Source organism: Tupaia chinensis, unplaced genomic scaffold (assembly GCF_000334495.1).
Source record: "Tupaia chinensis unplaced genomic scaffold, TupChi_1.0 Scaffold140301_1, whole genome shotgun sequence".
In the NCBI taxonomy this organism is placed as follows: Eukaryota; Metazoa; Chordata; class Mammalia; order Scandentia; family Tupaiidae; genus Tupaia; species Tupaia belangeri.
The window spans coordinates 407,037-425,127 of NW_006200179.1; the positions used below are offsets into that span (position 1 = coordinate 407,037).

An 18,091-nucleotide genomic window follows, 5' to 3' on the forward strand; every position below is an offset into this window, starting at 1 on the left:
TCGTGTGCTTACCCAAGTCTACCTTTATGTGACAGAAAGGCTTTACCATGTTTATTCTGTATCTATCCCTACATATTTCCTTTTGTAACTTCCTTGAGAGTGAAAACTATGTCTAAGCCACCACTGCAATCCGAACACCTAGCAAGGGCTCAATGTATGTTTGCTGGATTAATGGCTGCACTAGAGTAGACAGTTACGGACAATACCCAAAGGCTTTATTTTATTGCCTCATTCCCTAATACTTCCTAATTCCTCCTAGCCAAATTAAGGACTCAACCAATAGCAAGAAATTCTGACCTGTTCTACCATTCCTTGGTGCTATTATAGCTGAGAAAAAGAAAACCTGACTGGTAATTGGCTCATAGTTAAGTCTTTATGTGATACCTTTCTTCCCTTTCCTGTCTACAAGAAATCTATATTAACTCTGATCTGGTTGAACAGAAGTGAAATGTGTTTAAGGAGTATCACATATTACAAGAAGTCCCTGTGGTGGCCATGGTGGAGAATGCATAGTTCTTATCTGAAAACCTTAGAAAACATGTATTCTCCTGCCGCTCTCTCTGGTACTGTATCTGGCCTTGGATCAAGGAGTCTGGAGCACACTACGCTAATTGCACATATGTGGACAGTACACTGCTGAGAAACTCCGGGGTGGTGAGCGTTATCGTTGAACTCTGATCTGTACCTGGATTTGGGCAGCTCTCCATCATCCTTTCTCCAGCGTACTGTGGGCACAGGGTCACCTCGGGCCTCACATTTAAATTCCGCACTGTCATCCACAGTCACTGCCAAGTTACTAGGTCTCTTCACAAATGATGGTCTCTCTAAAATGGGAAAGAAGCATCTTAAGATAAAAGATCAATGAATGGAAAAAATAGATGTTCAGCAAGATGCAGATCGACCATTTAAAATATTAGAATAGTATTCCATATAATTTTCTACTTCTAGAAGCTTCTCTTTAGGTGTAGTACTTCCACCTAGTTTTCCACCCATGTCTTTAGCTATTTTAACTCAGGCAACTGTACTAATTCCTTCTTTCCTCTCTCCACCTCTAAAAATACTGGATTATTATTATTTCTTTCTTCCTTCCAGAAAGGTAATTGATAAGGAGACTTCAAAAACTTTGTGGAAAAAATGAATTAAAATACTAGTTTATTTTAGGAAACAGCAGTTGGCATAATGGCTATGTCACTGGACTCCCATGCAGTCAACCACGGTTCGAGTCCCAGACATGGTGGCTTAAACTCACACCAGGCATGTGTGTGTGCATGCCCAAGATCCCAAAAGGAAAACAGAGGGGAAGGGATTGTGGTGTGGACACCCCACGGGGGGTGATTTCTCGCTTTCTGTCTCTCTCTGTATTTCTGACGAGCAAATGCACCTTATAGTAAAAACCTCTCCAAAAAAAAAAAAAATACTAGCTTATTTTGGTGCAAAAATTTTTTGAAGTCCATGAATATTTTTATTCTCAATGCATATTTCCCATTTGAAGACACTCTCATATACCTTCTATAAAGATCATTTCTTTCTCCTTTATAAAAAGATATTAAATAATAACAAGAAAGGTTTTACAGCTAGCAGCCTGCATAAAATTGCACTTACCTAAAACAGTGAGTTCTGCTACTTCACTCTCGCGTTCCCCAACCATGTTGGTACCAACGCAAACATATTTCCCAGCATCGCTTTTACGGGTGTAGGTAATCATGAGCTTTCCTCCTCGTATCTTGAAAAAAAACGTTTCACAGGAATACTATTAAAATTGCTTTAGCTATGTTTCCATGACAGAGGTCTTCACAAGAAAAGCCTACTTTCTAACCAGGTAAATCAAAGCACAGGCATATCAAAAAGCTGAGATGTAGCATTCACTATATTTTTAGACAGTAACATTACACAAAATCCCAAAAGTACAATATGAAAGATGCAAAATATGTTTCCTTACTTACGTTTCTGGTAAAATGATTATATTCTGTACGATCAAAAATTTGTGCTTACAAATAGCTAAGTTCTATCCTATTATCCAGTTAAATGAAAGCCACAAAATATTGCATGAATAATTCGATTAGCAAGTGGAAAAAGAAAAGGGAAGTTTTTAATATGATATAAGTATAGGCAATATATAAGTAAGTACTTATCAATTAGAGGTGAGTACAAAAAAGAAAAAAAAACATACCTTAGTATCATACCATGTGTAAATAAAAAATTCTCTAATTTCTTAATTTGCCAGGGCTGCTTTAAAGGAATGTACCTTAAATGGCAAACCAGAGTAAAGCCTGCTCTTTCCTGATAAACATGGATGCTACTGCCTTGAAAGCAGTATACTGGGGACTTAAAAGGTAGAGACTAAACAGATCCCAATAAATCATCTCAAAAGTCACATCTGGATATAGAGGAACATTTAATTAATTAAATAAAAATTAATGACAGATGTAAGTAGACATGCAATGCAATAAGTAGAGTGAAGCAAGATTGGGATGCAGAAACTGTACTATCCTTACTTAATTTAATGTGCTTTCGGTTGAAGAGCGGAGCTCAATTACCCATAAATATCCATAATGCCCTAAACCTGAGAAAGGTTTTGTCAGGGAAAACTTCCAGAATGTTTATTCATGGCAGTTTTGACCTCACGATAATTCTGTACGGTGAACCAATTACACAAAGGAGAAAAGAAAGACAATGGTAAAAAGAAAAAGAAGGAGGAAGGAGGGGAGGGAGGGAAGAGGAGGACAGGAGACAGTGAAATGGTTTTTTTTTTCACATACTCCACAGAGATTTTTAAAACTACTACTTTGTAAAGGTGAGGTTTGATGTTTGGAATCTCTAAATTACATTATTTTAATCTAGGCACTCAAACTAGATACTCTGGCTAGGTCTTTAGAACAAACCAACAGATATAGGGGTAAATATATATATATATATATGTATATGAAACTAGAAATGGAAAATTATTGATGATAACATACATGATTAAGTCACTATGCAGTATATTCTGGATGGATAACTACTTTTTGTATGCTGTGACGATGATTAGAGGATGAATGTAAATTAATTAATTTAAAAAAAGTTTCAGGAGAAAAAAAAACACAAAAACTATTTTTCTTGAAGTTAAAAAAATGCATATTTGATGTCTGAAGTAAGCTATATAGCCTCAGCTAGGTGCTACTTTATAGTATGTTCATTCTACTCACTGAGGTTTATGCCGAATGTCAGACTTGTGTTCATGGATATGTATATCTCAGCTGCACTTGCTATTGGAAATATTTAGATTAATTAAGTTCATTAGCAAATAAATAAAATAGGGGGAAAGGCATAGAAAGCAACCATGGATACCAGAGACAGTGTGGGAGGAGGGTGAGACACGGCAGAGGGTGAGAGACAGGGAATCCAGGAGGGCAAAAATAACAAAATATACAGTAAACAAGAAATGGAAAATTATTTATTGACAATAACACATATGTTGATGTGCTTGATTGAGCCAATACACAGTGTATTCTGGATGGGAAATTTCATTTTGTTTGCTGTAATGATGTATAGTGAATGAAGGTAAATAAATAAATTTAAATAAAAAAAGAACAAACCGAATAATAAGAAAAAAATTTAAATTTTTGTTGTTTTAGAATCTGAGTTTTTCCCCCGTATTTGATTGTGCTAGTCTAGTCACATCTGTAAATATAATTCTGGAATTTTTCTCTGCACTGTTCATTACTCATATCTATACATCATGCCTATACATACATTACAAACACACATATGGACAATAACTATAAGCATATATGCACACATATATTTTTCCTAAAGTGAAATAATGTGACATACACCCTTCTGTAACCTGTATCTGCACCTGTAAAATAAAGACATTTTTATATTTGAAAAGATATTGTACATAGATTCTCAGCATCAGTTTCAGTGACTACACAGTATTCTAGTATAAGGATTTATCATATTTTACTGAATCTTTCCACTACTGGTAGATATTTAAGACATTTCATTTTCTCCTCATTAAGAGCACTGAGATCAGCATCCTTCTGTGTATACATCTTTTCTCATGCATGCCTTTATCTCCTTAGAAGGTCTCAAACTAGGATTCTCACATCAAGTGTGAGTCACCAACTCAGAGTTATTTGTTCATTGTGCTATTTTGTATTTTATAATGTGATTTTTTGTGTGTGCAGATATGTTATTTAAATTTCAGTCTTTAGCATAACCTGCTGTGAGACTGTTAGGAGAAAGTTATAATAACTTCATTTTTCACTGAAGGGATCAGTGGCTCAGGAAACTATAACCTCTCCTCCCACACACCTCCACTGTGCTCACCACCACAGTATGCTTTAATTGTGATTTTAACTGTCCTTTTTTTTTCTCCATGACTTTGAATTATGAGGCAGAGGAACATATAATTCTTCTTTATAGTCCTTGTCATAATGTCTATAAACAGGAACATTTTTGTGGGAAGAAGTGACTTGCCCAATGTCACATAACAAGCTAGCACAGGGCTTAAGTATTAGGCAAGCTATGTGACTCTGGCTACAGTGTTATACAAAATGCCAGTAAGTGCAGAGCATTCAGACCCATTGTCATAATTAGATTTAATTACTTGAGTTTAATAAACTTGAGTTCTTGAGCTGAAGAACAATTTGAGTATCTTAAAACCAAGATCCTCCTAAGAACATCTGTAGGACTCTTTTATCATGTACTTATTTTGAAACAGTCACACAAACATCTTCAAAATCTTGAGGAAATGAAAGTATTACAGCCCAAAAGGAGGTGAAAAAATTCTATTCTTAAATGGAATTTCTAAATTTCAGTTAAGTCATCAGAGATTTCCCTTTATTGGTTCTATAACTTTAAATTGTGCCTTCTCTAATGCCATAAGAATCTAACCTTGAATATCTGCATATTGTAGAAGACCAGTTCACTTCTGAATAAGTGATAAAATAATAGATAAAAGTTATGGCAAACTAAGGGGAAACTAGCAAATGCATTAAATATTTTTTGTTCTAAAATTAGGGAGTCAATGTGCTTTAGCTACCAAAAACAAAAACCCGCAAGGCTTTAAAAATAAATTTAAAACATTCAAATATTTAGAAAAACTAAAGTCAAGGACCACCAGATGGCATAATGGTTATGTCGCTGGACTCCCACGTAGTCAACTGCGGTTCAAGCCAGACCCAGTGGCTTAAACCTCATGCCAAGTGCATGTGCACATGTGCCCAAGGTCCCGAGAAGGGATGAAGGAGAAGGGACTGCGGCATGTCCATCCCCTCCCCTCCTTGTGTGTGTGTGTGTGTGTGGAGGGGGGTGATTTCTCCCTTTCTGTCTCTCTTATCTTTCTGGTGAGTGCATGCACCCTATAGCAAAAATCTGCTCCCAACCCCCCCCAAAAAAAAAGAAAAATGAAAGTCAAAGGATGATAACATAAATAAGTTTCAACGGTGCAGATTTATTTCTACATCTTCAGTATAATAGACTACCAATTTACTTTCACAAATATAAACACTTGGGAATGTAGAGTTTTAAATCAGCGTGCTTATGCTCATGTAGGGAACCAATTACCATTATATATCACAGCCCAATGCTATTATATTTTTAAAGAATCCATACAAGTGATGAAGGAGGGTATTTATTTAACAGGAGCTATGAGGAGACTGCTAGACGATTTTCAGAAGTAGGAAAAATTTCAGTTTTCAGAGGAATGGGAGAAAATAATAGATGACATCATCTAAGATTCAAAAAGAGCTATAAAGTTCTAGAGAGTTCATAGTAAACACCCGATACCTAAAGTCCCTACTACACATTACACTTTGCTCAACCTTCAAAGCATTTTATAGCTCAGCGCACCAGGATTCTTACACTGTGGGAGCACATATCTATGTTTCTGGTATTGACTATAAATATAGAAACTGTATTTTATAAGAATTTTCTTTATAGCCATCTTTTATAACTAAATCATGTCTACTGTGTAAATCAAGCATAACCACCAGATAACCACCAGGCATTTTACAAATATTTTCTCGGTCCTTTGCAACTAAACAAACACTAATAGTATGTATGCACCACTTGAATGAATCTTTCTATATAGATTTTTTTTTTTAATAAATCAGATATCTTGAGACACTTCTTTCTTTCCTTAAATTTTGCTATAGGGGATGTGTGCTCACTCGAGACACAGACTGAAAAAGAAGAAAAGTGAGAAAGCAACCTGGCCATGCCACATCCATTCTTCATTTCTCCTCTTAAGATTTTAGGCATGCATACAGATGTGCCTGGCATTTTTTTTTTTTTGAGAGATTTTTGCTATAGGGCGCGTGCGCTCGCCAGACCGAGAGAGACAGAGAGACAGGAAGCGAGAAAACACCCTCCAGGGGGGATAGCCACGCCGCAGACCCCTCTCCTCCATTTCCTTTCGGGATCTTGGGCACACACGCACACGCGCCCGGCGTGAGTTTTAAGCCACCGGATCCGGGACGCGAACCGTGGTCAACTACGTGGTAATCCAGCGACATAGCCATTACGGTAACTGCTGGTTCCCCCCCTTTTTTTTTAAGCTACTGGGTCCAGTCGCTGCCAGACCTGAGGGATCCAGCTACCTTAAGCATCATGCCACTTGTTGGCCCTGAGATGCTTTTTCATAAGTATCATAAGTGGACTGGAAGCATATATTAATCACAGCTGTTCATACCTATAGAATTTCTATAGCAGTGACCAAAATATTAAACTAATCAAGGCCTGAAGGTATATTAAATTTACATAACATATTTTTAATGGGAAAAATTCCATTTTCCTTATCCATGGCAAAGGCACCAGTTAACAAAGGCTAAGTAAGATCAACTAAACGGCACCTTTATTTTTCTACTTAAGATATTCTTTACCAACATTGTCTAAGGTAGAACCAGACTCTTAATAATTTTAAATTTTAGATTATATTTCAGATACACAGAGAAGCAGTGTACATGAGTTCTGAATTCAAACTACTTCTTAATGTATATGTGTGATTTTTAGGCAAAGCATTTATTCTTCTGTACCTTTGTTTTTCACCTCTAAAGTAGGAATCCTATTAATGCCTACCTCCCAGGACTTTATAAAAAATATACATGATAAATCACATTAAGCATTTAAGTAAATGCCTGCATATTATCATCATGACAATTTAATGTATACCCTTATGTATCTAAGATGATTCAAGAAATATTTTGCTAATCAAGACAATCTTCCTTTGTTAGGCAAAATCCAGAAGCTTCTTATTGAAATTAATTTCTAACACTGCTTCTGCTTGTTTTGTCAGGAAAGTATGTATTTCATCATTACAGCAAAGTCTTAGAAACAAGTAATTCTTCAGCTATATATGTTATTATTATTTCCTCCAAAACGTGCATTCTAATGAGAACAATCTCCTTCTCTTGCCCATATTTGGCAATATCCAGTTCCTCTGATTGTCAGAACTTGGGACAGGAGGCAGTGCTTCTGGTATGTAGTGGGTAGAGGCCAGAGATGCTGGTGGACATTGTGCAATAATTGTAGCAGTCTTCCACATCAAAGGGTGGTCTGATGCAGATCCTCCATAGCACTGTGGTTGAGAAACTTTGTTCTAAGCACCCAGCTCTGAACTAAGGGTAAAGGCTGGATTAAAGTTACAAAAGAAAGAGATAAATTCAGCTAATACAAGAAATGTTTATTCTTTGGGGGGAGAAAATGCTGAGACTTCCAAGACTGGTCTGAAAATTCTCTCTCGCACGCATGTGCTCTCTTTCCCCATCAGTAAGACAGTTTCATTACGAAATTCAACATTGCATTCTATACTCACTGGAAACATATTAGGGAACCCCAGGTAGAAGTTATTACATAAATGAAGACTAAACACACATCACCAAGACTGGGAGAGGAAGTTTCATTCCTCAGAGAGGATAGAGACATTGATAATAGTGAAAGAACAAACAACAAAGTAAGGCAAACAGAGAATAAACAAATAATAATAAGTGACAGTCTTCGATATCCATAAATTCAAATTGATTTTTGCATATGTCAATAGCTGAGTAGAAATGGACCTAATTAAAAGCCGTAATTCTGTTCTCTACAGTCACAAATACTGAATATCTGTGGCCTGTTCTCTTCAATAAACAAAAGAACAGGGGGAAAAAATCATAACACCATAACCTGCTCAAACATAATGTACCAGTTTTCGAGCAGTATCTACTATTAACAATCACTATTTTATGTTGAGTCATATAAAAATAATGATTGTAGACTTACACTGACTTCATATATTCTACAAGGCTGCCCCTTTATAAACCGAAAATGGACATTTTTTTCTCTACACGGAAAGGAAAAAAAAAAATGTCTTACACATACAAAACACTATAAATGTGAAAACACCACTATTTCTAACAAGCTAAGAAATATTTCTTGGCAGGTCTCTTCCTGCAGCAGGATCTGACAGCCAAATTGTAAACCTATCAAAAAATGAGTTGGTATAATGAACAGACACAATGTTAAACACTGAACTGCAGCAGCACCATGTCAATTAACATAATCTGGGTAGTAGAGAAGCAGAGACTTAAGCTTTCAGACAATATGCTGGCATCTCGCCTATGTCAAAAATCCAAGGCTGAGGTCTTACTTCCTCATTTCCATATACCTTACCAGCCCACAGTGGTAACCACATTAGAAGCCCACATTTCCATAAGCTCTAGACAGTGCTTAAAGGGGGGCCTCTGCTATATACATAGTTGATGAAAGCAAAACAAAACCCAGCCCCAATGGTCCTGCTCCTTTTGGGGAAGGAGACAGAGGAGGGTTGGGAAGAAGGTGGTAAAGAATTTTAATGTCTCAAAGACCTTTAAACTTTATATATTTCTTTGGAGCAGTCTCAGATTAAAAAAAAAAAGTTTTAGAGACATATGTAAATATTCAATGTATTTGATATATGTGATTTTTGTACACCATGAATTTCACCTATAAAAACTAAAATTGATTATTTTCCTTAGTGTAAAAATCTTTCAGCACTTACAGATTTCTCTGAAACAGCAAATCCCTTTCTATAACACCCTCATATTCTTCACTACGTTGTTTACTGAGGAATGATACAGAAAAATCGAGTAAAAGATGTAGCTTCTCTATCAAAACTGAAAAGAACCATTTTATGTCCCTATTTAGCATGAAAAAAGTTACCATCAATATGCCTAATTCCAAAATACAAAAGAAAACCTTATTACCTTTGCCCATACATAAGTATGCTTCTTAAGGAAAAATAAATTAAGCTTTTTTTTTTCTTTATTTTTTTTTTGATCTGGTTGTTCTATGGAGTACAGAGCTTACCCTGCAACCAGTACTCACAATCAGAAATAAAGATGAACTTAAAATGAACTCCTTGGTATGTCTTCCTTTTTCTACCCTAAAGCAAGTCAGATGATTTGCAGTATCTGTTACACAGAAATCTTTTTTCAGGCATCAGCCCACAACATTATCCATACACCTCAAGGTTAACCTACTAAACCGACTGGGGCTAATTAACCAGTTTGGCTACACAAAATCTTTTCTGCTTTTAATTACATTAACCTAATGTGACTTGAATTCAACAGACCAAAAAAGGAACCGCTAATTATATTAAGAGCTTCAAAGATGATTTCAAATTTCTACACACCATACTGTCATGTAATTTATCTAATTTCCTTTAGTAGGTTTTGCATTCAAAATCTGTGTTCTTAGGAGAACTGCTATTTTAAAAGCACATTAAAACAATGGATTAAGAGAGTAGTGATTTAGAATGCTAAAAGAGAAATATGTTTCAAATAATACATTTAAGACATATATAGGCACCATCATGTCAATGGGATATTGTGTAGTACTTGAATTTTATAATTTTCTGAAAGATTAAAGGCTTGGGACGATTCATTTATACTAATAAGTAAGATTAACATGAGGTTTTCTAAAGCACGTGAGTTCAGCTTTTTTCTTTTTTTTTCAGGTTTTTTTTTTTTTTCCCCTGAAAAACTTGAGGTTGTACCACTGAGTCATTTTCACACTACTTTACAAAGTGAGGTGGGAGGCTTTGAATTATGGTCTAGTGTATCACCTATAATTCTCCACTAAGTCTCCTTGGGCAGAGTATCTCTTCATAGCGAGTTTGTCACTTCTGCCTGGATGTTGAACCTAGAGAATAGATAGCAAGCTGTTGTGTGAAGTACCATAGTGCCATGCATGGCTCCTTAATGACAGTGAAATGCAGGTAACCCAGATGGTCAGTCATAGCCCCCAGACATTCTTGGTGAAGTAAGCTGCAGGACAGTTTGGAATGATCCCTTAGGATTCATTTCAGCAGAAACATATGAATAAGAGTCACAATGACAGCTTTTATTTCTTTGAAATCTGGCATAACTCAACAACAAAAAGTAATAAAGAAATGAAAAGATGCCTTGTTAGAGCAGGGAGCAGAGAGAGGGAGGAGGTGGAATAATACACATCACTTTCCATTCTGGCTACAAGAGTGGTGCTATCAACCTTTAATGCTAAGCAGTTTAGATGAAAGATTAAAGCATACATATCTTCTAACATACCTTATCTTTCAATTGTATTTTATTACATCCTGAATTATGAACATCACAGATATAGCATAATTATATTATACAAATGATAAGCAAATATCAGATAAATAACCCAAAACATCTAATAGCTACAGAAAATAAATTTAACCAAGTAGAAGGTAGTTCATACCATACAGATCTTACACAATACCAAAGAAATGTAGTATTATTTATTTGGCAATATTTCTTATTACTCTCCAGGTAAATTGGGCAATTTTTAAAACTGTCATGGTTAGTATTAAGTGATTTTATGTTTTTACTAATTATAGTTTAATGTCATATGTAGATAGTTTATATTTCTGAATATACACAGTAATACTTTTCTCTTTATGACGTAAATCTTAATGTAGCTAGTTATCAGATAAAAATTTAAATTTTTACTAAATTTCTACCACTGAACATCATTTATAGAAACAATCTATGTGTACTCCTATCATCATCATAAATATTTTAATTAAGTATAAGAATGAATTTTGAGAAATTTTTATTCTGTTTATACTATTCTTGGCACACAAAATATTTTTTAAAATAGTGCCATGTATCTGTTAAAAATACTTTCATATTTAGGTCTCAAATCACATGTTTTGTTTTAGATTAATATAAACAATAAATAAGTAGCATTCAAAACAGTTTTTCTTCCTGACTATTTTTTAATTATTTAAGTCTATCAATTTATTCTTTCTTCTTTTCATAAAGGCTACGTTTACTCCACTCATTTTCAAAGAAGTCATCACTTCTTGTTTCTATTTCACTGGTTCAGGGACCTAAGAGAGAAAAAGGCGGGAGGAAGAAGAGGCAAAAAAAAGAAGGGATGGGGAAAATGCATTGTTTTAAATAATTTCCACCAAGTCACTTGATTATACAAAATCTTGGTGTCATGTTGCTCACTGAAAAGCTGTTACATTGCCCATGTACTCAGGACCATCCAATATGAACATGTGACCCACAAGAGTGCTGTACCCTGGGGCCAATCAAACTAATGAAAGTAGATCAGTTAATCTTGGCAAGTTTTGTTTGTTTGTTTTACTATGGACTATAAAGCCAAGCATATTTCTATCCAATTATAGGAAATATTCAAGTTGATTTTACTCATCCATTCACTAGTTGATTTTTATGCAAAACCCACTTAGTTTTTTATAGCCCATTTGAAGGAAGTGTAAATAATGTTCCTGCAATTTGCTTAGAAAATGTTATATAACAAATCTTAGAACAAAAGGATGCCAAGGTATGTACATATGCATTGCAAAGAAAATAGGCCAATGACAAATTGAACGCAATAAAATGACCATCTACATTAATCCTGGTGGCATAAAGAGATGCCATTATAAACAGGCAAACCATGACTTGTAGGTCTTTGTACTGTTCTCTTAGGAGTGGGATTGAGGAGAAAAATAGGCAATTCTGATCTCTCCATTGGTGTTCCATATTCGCCTGGGCTATATGCATACACAAGAACAGGATCCCATTTCATTTGTTTGCTGGTACACTTTACAGGACCATTTGAAAATCAACATGAATTCAGCCAGGATTTTAAACACACTTGATCATCAGAGAGAAGCAACAAGAGACTCATGCAAAAAAAGCAATTATCCCAATGGGAACGCGTGGCTCTCTGCACAGCTTGGTGAGCTGCCAGCTGAGAACAGAGGCCTCAGAGAGCTGCTGCTTTGTACGATGGCAGCTAGCTACATTCCTCTGCTACTTATGCTTCTTCTAACCTTCTCATTTCCTCTTCCTAGCCATTTATAAATTGGTAGTTGGCTGTTTGCTGCTGCAGAAGCACACCTACGATAATTTGATTACAGAGTACATCAGGAAGAGCTGTATTGCTAATTGCAGGAAAGTGGGAGCCACCCTGCAGAGAGACATGGTGAACTTCAAGGGAGAGAATGATTTTCTTTGGGAGAGTTTAAATTAGTACCTTTCTATCTATTATAGTTTATATTACCACAAGACCTCCTTGTGAATCCTAATTTTAACAAGGGATCATATAAAGAAGAGACACAGCCTTGTTGAAGCACCTTATTTCACTTGCTTAAGTGCAGTTCAAAGACAATATGAAGACTTGGCTAGGCATTTTCCTGAGGACACCCATTGTCTTGGACCGATCAGAGGTAAACAGCCTAAAGCAATCAGCCAAGAATGCCTTCACTAGTTTATAGTATTCCAAACCAGGGACAGACAACTGCTTAATGCTGATGAAAGGGAGAGATGAAACAGGGCTTTTAGCAGATTCCCCAGGTGCCTGGTTCCCCAAGTCATTAAGACCAGAACCGAAAACTGAATCCTATAAAAAGGAGGCAATATAAAGAGCAGTTCTGGAATAAAATAGCCTTTTGCTAGCTATGTCTTAAAAGTACAAAAGCTGATTTTTTTTTTCTCTTTTACTTCTCTGAGAATTCTAGGTAGGTTATATGGAAATATTCAGCATGGATATGAAAATTTAAATTAGCTCATACCTGTTAAAGTTAATGTGTTATTTCCTTCACAGGACTCATGGAACAATGTCCTGCTGTTTCAAAGGTTAAAAATGAAGTCTTACAGACAATTTTCACTTTCACACAAAACCAGGTTTGCTTTTTATCACCTCTCCAACCATCTGGCTAAGATCCTGAATTTACATACAGTCACTGGTAAGACAGCCTGAAATAAAAATCTATGAAGGAATTATGACCATAGTCTAGAAATAAAGATGACAAATGTGCATAGTAGTTGAGGGAAGAAAAGCTTATTTTCGAGCTCTTGGCTCTTTTAAGCTGTAAGTACACCAGCTGAAAATACTTTTCCTATAACAGTAATTCCCTTTCTCTCTCCATAGGTTCTTCTCTCTGGTTTCAGTCCAGTGTGAGAATTTCCCTTACTACCAAATGCCTTGCTGAGATAATGCCTTTTCCAGAAACCTGGTATAATTTGTTACTGCTGAAATTTTAATTCACTTATGTTCTGAAGAAGACACATAACCAGAGCAGGCAGAGTCAAATCAAAGTTGGGTATGTATAAGAGATTCTTGATTCAGAAATTGATAATGGCCAAGTTTACAGAAACATTAATTTGCAAATGTAAAACAAAAAGCAATAAACACATTTACTGTTATTAAGATGCTATACAAATCTGAATGTCAAAATAATAACTACAAAGTGAAGTAAATGCTCATTCATCCACATAATAACTACAAAGTGAAGTAAATGCTCATTCACATTCCGAAATTTTAATCCCAAAGAGTAAAGGACAAGAAGAAGAGCTTGCAAGTGACAAGCTTAATTGACTAACAGAAGTCAGAGCTCATCAGTTCAGGGACAGACATCCAGCATCCTCCATATGGCAGTCACTTCACTCTCTTTTATGGATCATAAAACTATGCAAGAATGTAACTCAGTTACGTGGCAAATTTGTGCCTCATTTTATAAAAGACACATAATCAGAAGATAAATAACTCCTGTATCCTCCAACACTACCCATGTTAAATAAAATAAGTTAAAATACATCCACATATTTCCTAAGAGGAAGCAAATAAGATAATTTACCTATATGAAAATATAATCATAGGAAGAAAGATCTGAATTAGAGTTTAAAGGACTTTTCGGTGGGTTATATGAAGCCTCAGGATTACCCAAAAGCATCTTTCACTATTTTCTGAGAACTGCTAATTAACTCATAGACAAACAAGAAATAAAAATAAATGCTTTCTGCCCACTTCAATTTCTATAGTTATCTGTGAAAACAAAATGAAAGTGATCTACCCAAAGTGTATTTTAGGCCAGTAATGGTGGTGCTGAAGTAACACCACACGCTGCCATGCCAAGACCATATGTTAAAACCCCAGGTTCGTATCTCAAGGTCTCCCTATACACCCCAGGTTCGTGCATGCATTCCTGTAGTTTGGGTTGGCTGACACTGGGTTTGGGTTGTGGCATGAAGAATCTATTGGGAGTGCCTCCTTTTCTTTCTCCCATAGTGGACAAAATAAATAAATAACTTTTTAGAAAAAAGTATTTCAAAAAATTTTCAGTGTAGGATTTATTTGTAACTTTCTTTTTCAGTCATAAATGGCTCAGTTCCCTGCAAGACACCCTGAGCACAAAATATGATGTAAATGGCATTAATTATATTCAAGGATACTGGTGTTTTTCACTGCTCCTAATCTTAAATATAAGCTATAGGGTTGGAGCTTTGAGTTAAAAATCAGAATGTGGGGCCATCCTTATGTCCCAGTGGTTAAGGGAGGTGGATCCTACATGGCCCACTACAGTTTGAGTCTCATCCGGCGGCTGGAGAAATAACACCAGGTTTGTGTGCGTGTGTGGGTAGATGGAGAGGGAATTGCAGTGTGAAGACGGCCTATGGGGGCAGGGGTTCTTTCTCCTGCTCCCTTTTTCTGCCTCTTTCTCTTTCTCTGGTGAGTGTGCCCTCTGGTAATTTTTTTAAAGGCAAAAAAAAAAAAAAAACTCAGAAACTGTGAGAGTTTTAGCTTGTTTCTAGATAAACATAACTAAGAGTTCCAGCATTAAATGATTGTAAAGGTTCTGGTAGAAATGATGTCAGTCATTTAGAAGATTAAGAAGCCAAATAAAAGAAATGGAAACCACTTGCTCTGATGTCTCTTGCATCTATTCTGTATATAATATATATCTCAGATATCAAGGACCTGGTCCTATCTCTAATACTTAAAATGCACAGAACCTAGAAAGAAAGAGCATTATCAAGATTTTTAATAATCTGAGGGATCAGGCATTTAATATTGCTTTAAAAAGGGCTTAACCTTTTAGAATTTATGTTGGAAACACTATTTTATAATGTATTATAAAAGACAAACTAAAATTCTGAACACTTTCTACCAACATAGCAAATAAATTTAAATTCTCTGATGTTTCTATGGAAGTTTATTTTTTAAAAAAGAAATGAATATTTTATTATTTGTTTCTTATTTTCCTGCAGAGCCGTTGCTTCAACTGTATAAAATAGCATCAGCAATGCAGTATATTACAAAACAAAAACAGTGTTGTTCTTCATTGACAATATACAACTAACAAAAACTTTTCTCCACTCTCAGTTATTTCCAATGGAAAGATAATTAAGTTTTCCAACCCAAATCCAAGAGCTGATATAAGCAAGATACAGTGTCGTATAAGCTTGATGTTACAGTGTTATCACTAATTATACAATTTTTATATAACTGGTTTTAACCACAGATAATTTCATGAATTCTAAATACTTGAACCTTAGTCAAAGTATCATAGAATATTGTGAAGATCTACATTTATCTGCAATCATTACAAAATTAAGGGATATTTCCTTCCAGTAATAGTGTTCAGAGTAGGTTCTTTTCTACTGGTATTGCTACAAATTGCTATTTTAAGTCTTCTGTCAACCACTAATTTAGGACAACCATGCTAGATGAAGGTGTTTCATAATACTTGATGGGTTCTACTTTCACCCTTCCACAGATTTTAAGTACTTCTCATACACTTCTTCCCTCATTAGTTCATCTTGTTCTGAAGGGTTACTCAGTGTCATCTTGATCAGCCAACCATCTTCATAACAAGATTTGTTAGCAAGTCCTGCATTTTCTGCAAGAGTTTCCTTAATTTCAATTGCTTCTCCCGATAGAGGAGAATAGAGTTCACGAGCAGCTCTCACTTTCCAAAGTACCAAACTCATCGTTTGTTCAGTTCTGTTCCAGCTTCAGGCAGATTATAGTAAAATCTATCAAAGCTTTCTGTAGAAAATTGTTGATTTTCACTGTTCCAATGCATTTTCTGTTGGGATTTATTCATGTTCCTGTGAATGTACACACTTACAGCCCAGTCAGTCCCATGTGCATCATCCTGATGGTACCTTCCTTCGACCACCAGGACCGTAGCAGGCATGGCACTGCAGGCATCCATGCATCCACAGCCCCGACTTTCCACTGCTCACACTGCCATGTTTGCAGGGCTGTCCACCACAGCCATACTGCACCTGGCTGTATGCAGGTGGGGGTGAGGTGGGTGGGCTTCTATGGAAGTTTTTGTTTTTGTTTTTGTTGTTATAGGGCACCTTCCCTCTCTGGAGAGAGAGAAAGAGAGAGAAACAGAGAAAATGAAAAATCATCCCCCAGGGAGGATAGCCAGTCCCTTCTGCAGTTCCTTCTCCATTATGCTCTTGAGATCTGGGAACACATGCACATGCTCTGTGTGTTTTTTAAGCTGCTAGGTGCAGGACTCCAACCACAGAGTTAGCTATGTGGGATCCATCACTTAAACCATCATGCTACCTGCTGACCCCTTACAGGAGTGTTAAAGAAGCATTCCCCAACTCTTTTGGCACCAGGGACCTGTTTTATGAAAGACAATTTTTCCACTGGCAGGGGTAGGGTAAGGGAAGATAGCTTATGAGATCTCACAACCTAGGTCCCTCACATGTGCAACTTGCAATAGGGTTTGTGCTCCTATGAGCCCCGAATGCTGCTGCTGATTTGACAGGAAATGGAGCTCACATGGTAATGCCAACAAAGGGGAACAACTGTAAACGCAGATGGAGCTTTGCTCACTGGGCCACCATTAACCTCGTGTTGTGCAGCGCAGTTCCTAACAGGCTATGAACTGGCGCCAGGTGTCGAGACCCTTTTATTAAAGAACTGAACAATTCAACAAAATTAACATCTGGGGAAAAAATATGTTCTATGTGTAAAATTCCTTTGTCAATTTTCTCTGCAAATACATGAAAAATGTCTCAGTGAAGCCGTGTGAATTTAATAAGTGTATTAAGTATGTAGACAATAATCTGGATTATTAACATTGCAATAAACAAGAACTGTGGTGTACTGGCACCTGCTATGTACGTGACATTGTTGCAGGCATTATCTTCAACTTGTACATGGTAGATCTATTTTCTTATTTTTTGTATGAGGTAACTAAGGTGCAAGAGAATATCAGAAACTTGTTCCAGGGCTAGTCAGTGGTGTGGTGGTTAAGGTGGCAATGTTGGATCGCACCTAGCCAACTGTACAGACCTGGAGGCTTGAAAAATATGCCAGCCACATGTGAATGTATGTCTAAGGTCCTAAAAGGAGAAATGAAGGAGGAGTGCTTTCTCATTTTCCCTCCCTTTCTCTCTCTCTCCTGGTGAGCACATACACCCTCTAGCAAATATTTAAAGAAAGAGAAAGAAAGAAAGAAAAAGAAAAGAAAAGGAAAAAGGAAAGAAATGAAACAAAAGAAAATGAAACTTGCTAGAAATCATCTAGTAAGTGGATCCGTGCTCACTCTATTTAGATCCAAATTAAAGTTTCTATATTGAGCTTTTTGGGGATAGAAAACAAGAACTCATATTAGCTTTGCTTCCCATCAGGCAAACTACAAATTAGTAATATTTTGTAAGTGTATAGATCCTGAGTCCCAATGGGAGGAGAAGCAAATAGATTCTATGTGTGGACCTCCCTGAACATGGCAGATTGAGGACCCTCCTTTCATCACGCTTCATAAGTAAGCCTGACCGATCTGACCATCCAACTGAATTCCATTAATCCAACAGGTTAT

The 18,091-nt window shown here is 36.3% G+C and overlaps 1 protein-coding gene across 8 annotated transcripts in view; it reads right to left on the reverse strand.

Annotated features, from left to right (window-relative positions):
• ROBO1 (roundabout guidance receptor 1) overlaps nucleotides 1–18,091 on the reverse strand; it is a 1,280,027-nt gene that overhangs the window by 130,500 nt on the left and 1,131,436 nt on the right. For all 8 annotated transcript variants that reach the window (XM_006162599.3, XM_006162600.3, XM_006162604.3 and 5 more), the window contains 2 exons: nucleotides 1,603–1,723; nucleotides 686–824 (listed from right to left, as the gene is read on the reverse strand). In XM_006162599.3, the coding sequence (XP_006162661.1) occupies nucleotides 686–824; nucleotides 1,603–1,723 (260 nt within the window). The remainder of the gene's footprint in view (nucleotides 1–685; nucleotides 825–1,602; nucleotides 1,724–18,091) is intronic.